The sequence below is a fragment of the Dipodomys ordii genome, unplaced genomic scaffold, assembly GCF_000151885.1.
Source record: "Dipodomys ordii isolate 6190 unplaced genomic scaffold, Dord_2.0 Scaffold151, whole genome shotgun sequence".
Taxonomy (NCBI): Eukaryota; Metazoa; Chordata; class Mammalia; order Rodentia; family Heteromyidae; genus Dipodomys; species Dipodomys ordii.
In genome coordinates this window covers 1,408,345-1,413,761 of record NW_012267367.1, presented here as the reverse complement: position 1 = coordinate 1,413,761, position 5,417 = coordinate 1,408,345, and the positions used below count along the sequence as shown (strand labels likewise).

At 35.4% G+C, this 5,417-nt stretch overlaps 1 protein-coding gene across 1 annotated transcript in view; it reads left to right on the top strand.

Annotated features, from left to right (window-relative positions):
• The first annotated feature begins 703 nt into the window (after positions 1-703).
• Positions 704-5,417, top strand: part of LOC105997694 (solute carrier family 22 member 11-like) — a 52,181-nt gene continuing 47,467 nt past the window's right edge. The window contains exons 1-2 of the mRNA XM_013032209.1: positions 704-775; positions 2,577-2,996. Of these exons, the coding sequence (XP_012887663.1) occupies positions 2,598-2,996 (399 nt within the window). The 5' untranslated portion in view covers positions 704-775; positions 2,577-2,597. The remainder of the gene's footprint in view (positions 776-2,576; positions 2,997-5,417) is intronic.

The window sequence follows — 5,417 nt, the reverse complement described above, 5'->3', positions numbered from 1 at the left end:
TTTCTTACCAAGCATTGCAGCCTCCTCCTTTGTTTACCCTTCACCTCCCTTCCCAGCCTCCCCCCTCCCCCCCACCCAATCTTCCCCCCCACCTCCCCATTTTTTGACATGACAATTTGTGCCCTTCAGTAGATGAATGGATCAAGAAAATGTGGTATATATACACAATGGAATTCTATGCCTCCATCAGAAATAATGACATTGGGTGATTTTTGAAAGAGGAATAGACAAGTATTGAAATTCATTTTATAATATGAGTTAAACATGAACCTTGGGAACCAAGGTTAGACTTCCATGGCTTGTGTGTAATTTGTGCTCTGGAGGATAAGCCTTCATTGTAGTGATGCAAGTGTGGTGGAACACATTTATAGTTTTAGCTCTGTATAAAAGCAGAAAGCAGAGAAGGAAAAGGGTAGCATTGTTCTGACTCCAACTCTGGTTCTTTCCCAGAAACCCTGGTGGGATTCTACTTTGATTCATTTCAAGGTTGATTAATTTCAAAATTGACCAATTTCCACTTTGATTTCCACAGATTACCTGGACATCTGAGTGTTTTTCTTTTTGTAGCAAATATGAGCTTTGAGGAGAAAATATGAATAACTTAATGCAGTTAAACCAATTTATGTTACTTGAGTTTTCAGGGAGTGGACTCAAGAAGAGGTAACACATTAACTTTATTGGGCTTATACTTGGTGTTCTCTTTGGCACACACACACACACACACACACAATTTCTCTCCATGTGCTTCTAGGAGCTCATCAGCAGTATTAAGAAGGTAGGTTCTTACCTTGTTTTGTTTCATTTTGTTTTTATTGTGCTAGCATAAGAAATTAAAGGTAACAATATGAATATTAAAATTAATTGTCAAAAAAGAAGAGCTTATTTGCAGAAGAAAATGAAAGTCCTATGGTTGTCCTAAACTGTGCTTGCTTGGAAATTAAAAAGAGCATTTAATAACCATAAGAGAACTTTGCTTTTAGTACCTTGAATTGCTACCTTATTGCTTATGTTACCATAGGTATCATTTTCTTGTTGAACCTCATTAACCCTTTCTGTAATTTTGTAGCTGTTAATTTTTAAAATTGTAACTGAACAAATTACAGTTGTGCCCATGTATGGGTACCAATTGCTGTTATAGTTTATGAATACAATATGGTGGGTAGATAAACCATCAACTTAATTAACACCTTAATTAATACTTAAAAGTTTCAGCTAATTCAGTATACTAGATAAGTTTGAAGGATACAGTTGAGAAAAATAAATAATTCTAAACTTACCTCTTTGATCTCTACCCCTTTCCACCTTTCTGAGACTCTCATGATATATATGTATGTGTGTGTGTGTGTGTGTGTGTATACACATATATATATACACACACACACACACATATATATATGACTGTTCTGCCCTTGTTACCCATACATATTCCTGTAAGAGGCACCCTCAGCAGGTGATTGTCCTATTTTCAGCCTAGTAGCTTCTAACCCTATGGCTTAATTTGCAGTATTCTCATACTCCTATCTAATCTCATGACAACTTCTTGTGGTTCGTCAATGTAAATTTGATTAGCCCTTCATCGTGTTCAGGGAACACATAACTTCTTTACCAACATTCTGTTAGAGTGTGTATTTTTGTTTCCATTTATATAATTTGTATAATATATGTACTATGTATTTCCTTATGATGCCTAAGCATGTATAGCTTCAAGAAACAAGAGTAAACATATTTGATCAAAATGATTTCCTGGGGTTGTATGCTTAATATCTCCCATACCTTGACTAATGTACGTAATTTTGCAGTGACCATGGGAATGCATATATCCCTTCAATATGCACACTGTTTCCTTTGTCTTTACATTTGGATATGGGATTGCTGCTTTTCAGGGAAGTTCTACTTGTAACTTTGGGGAGCGTCTCAGTACTATTCACAATAGTTTTAGCACTTTGCAATTTCGTGATCAGGATGCAAGAACTCTCCCTTTTCACACACTTCTTAACGCATATGTCTTGTATTTGTATAGCCATGTGGAATCTTTATTTGCATATTTGCTGTAAATAATGTATATGGCATACCAATAGATAAGGACTGTGATTATATATGTACAATACATACATATGTACATTATATATACATGTATATTATATACCTATATGCATATATGTATATATATGGATGTGTGTACATGTGTGTATATATGTATATACATATACATCTATACATATATATATCCACAAACAAAATTATCCAGCCAAAATAATAAAAAAAGGATTTCAACCATTGCTACAATATAAATGACCATAGAACTCTCTATTCATCATTCCATAAGTCAGACACAGAATGACCAACACTGTATGATGTAAGTTACGTGTTGCCTGTATCTCCTAACCTCTTTCTCCAAGAAATAAAACATGGGGTCCTCATTGTAGTTAAAATAATCCAAGTGGTTTCATAACCCTTTATGAAGAAGTTAGAGCAATTTTTCTATTTAACATTTTTCACCTTCACATCCGGGAAAACCTTTTAAAGCGGTAAGCTCACTGTTTGATCTCTTGCCGTCTCTACCTCTTGTTCTGCAGCAGATACTCCCAGACCTAGCTATGGCCTTTGAGGAACTTCTACAACAGGTTGGTGACTCTGGAAGGTTTCAGATTTTCACTGCTGTTCTTTTACTATTGTTAAACATGCTGTCAGCCCAGCATGACTTCCTGGAGAACTTTACAGCAGCCATCCCTGCTCACCATTGCTCTGTCCGCCTCCTCGATCTCAAATCAAAGTCCAACATCACCACAAATCTGACTACGGAAGTTCTGCTGAGGCTCTCCATCCCCCTGGACCCAAACCAGAAGCCTGAGCAGTGTCGTCGCTTCCACCAGACCCAGTGGCAACTCCTAAGTCCCAATGTGTCAGCCGTGAATAACACCGAGCTGGAGACAGAGCCATGCCTGGATGGATGGACCTATGACCAAAGTGTCTTCACTTCAACCATAGTTACTGAGGTTAGTCTCAATAACTAAGGAAAAGGAATGAATGAATACACACGCGCACACACGCACACACACATGCACACGCGCGCACACAGGTATATTTTAGATAGATATTATACTACCAATGTGAGGAGCTGTAGTTTTTGTCTTTCACTAATACCTTATGGGTTTCCTATTTTATCCTTAGAAAAGAATCACACCTTCCATGTATTTAGAAAAGTGACATACCCGACTGTCTGCAAAATATTTGAGTGTGATATAGTTATGTATTTTGATGATGGGTGATTCTCAGGATTCAGATGGTGGTGGTGAACATCTTAGATCTGTCACTCAGTTTCACAGTTGAGCAGCTATTTGCTATAGTTTGCTTTTGGAACCAGATAATTTTACATCTTGCTTCATTTACCGCACTCTCAGGTTATTTATTTTTATCTTTGCTAAGTTATCAGATTAGTAATCATCTACATGATATGAAAATAACTTAGAATAGGGTGGTATGCACAATATAGGTAAGATATTTAACAACTGAATATCATATAGAATTGTCTGATAAAAATTAGTTATTAGTATTCAAAAATGTTCTTCTATTCATTCAAATATTATGTTTGGGGCATGATAAATATTGTATGTTACTCAATGTATGTTTAAGTTTTCTTCCATAATGCAGAAATGAGAGAAAACTGGACAACAGAGTTTTCATTCCTCCTTAATAACTTCATGTCCAGTGGATTGCATTTATTTCTAATCCTGGTCCAGATTTGGTCCATTTAAAATAAATGTTAAGGTTCTTCCACTGTGTAATTTCATTTTTATAAAATATTATTTAAAACTAATTAAACAGAAAGTTTAAAGAAGAAAATAATAGCTCCTCGGGAGGCTGATTCCTCAGGATCCTGTTTCCAGCCAACTCAGGAATATAAATCCAGGAGATTTTTCTTCAATTAGCCATCAAAAAGCCAGAAGTAGAGATGTGATTCCAGTGATAGAGCACTAGCCTTGAACAAAGCCAAGCTGAGCTCACAAGTCCCTGAGTTCAAGATCCAGTATAGAAGAAGAGGAAGGGAAAGAGGGAGGACGTGGTGGGGGAGGGAGAGGAGGGGGAGGAGACAACAATATATAGAAATTTTCCAACTGAAATGTGCTTGGGACAAGTACCTTCAAATACTAACATCACTGAATCCTCATACAATCCTAAAATGTCATCACTCTGTAGCTACAATTCTTGCGATCACACAGAATTTAAGATTCATTAATTTTCTATCTAAAGGATAATATTATACATGGAATCCATATGCTACATATCACTACCAATTTTCATTTTAATAGTTAATTTTTAAAAACATTCCTTTCTATGATTAAGTATTAAGACATATTTTAAGTAGGTTAGGTATTTAATATTTGTTCCAGTTAAGTTTTCAATGGGTCTGTTTTTTTTTGATAAATAACTTAGGTAAAATTTTAGTAACATCAGAGCTTTTTATACCAAAATCAGACTCTTTTAGAATTCATGCTTTGTGGATACAGTTTTCATTGCTAACATTAAATTCTAGTTCTGGCTTTCTGTTTAGGTACTTGAGACTTCTTTGAGAATTTTGTTATGGTGATAATGTGATTATATGATGAATCTAATTAAGGATAATTCCAAAATTATAGCATAAATAATTTAGTAACTTTTATACACCTTTCAGATTTATAATTAATAAGACAGTCACATAGTTCTCTGTTGTACTAAATTATTTCCTCCTATCATGTTTTTTTTCTAAAATAATTTTATTGTTACTATTAAGATGTTGAAAAGAGGGGTTACCATTTCATGTTAGGTGATGAGTACATTTCTTCTTCGACAATTTCACCCCTTCCTATACTTTCCCCGAGTTTCCCCTCCCATCTTTGCCCACAAATTTTGTAGTTTATTTTCTATATAGTATTTTCTGAATAACATGATTGCATTTGTTCAACCTTCTCCCTCCATTTCTGTGTCCCTTTTTGCCCCTCTTAAAAAACATTTTTTATTTTATTTTATTTTTGTATATTTTTATTGTAAAAATACTGTACAGAGGGGTTACAGTTACATGAGCAAGGAAATGAGTACATTTCCTATGGAGCATTGTTGCCTCATCCTTTGTTTTCCCCCTACCATCCCTTTCCTCCCACCTCCACAACTATTCCCCACCTCCTCACCCCTTCCCCCAACCCTACCCACCCACCAACGTTGTAAAGTTAGTTTTCAACATAGTGCCTTGTATATCTCATTGTTACAATGGGTCAACCTGTATCTTTATTTAAGCATTTTGTTTTTTTCCTTCCCCTCCCCAAATTAGAGAAATGTGTTTACAAAATGCAGGGCACTGACATCAAATACAGTGAAAACAAGAGTTATACTGTGGGGAAGGAACATGCAAAGAAACAAAAAAATCACATGGTACATTATAA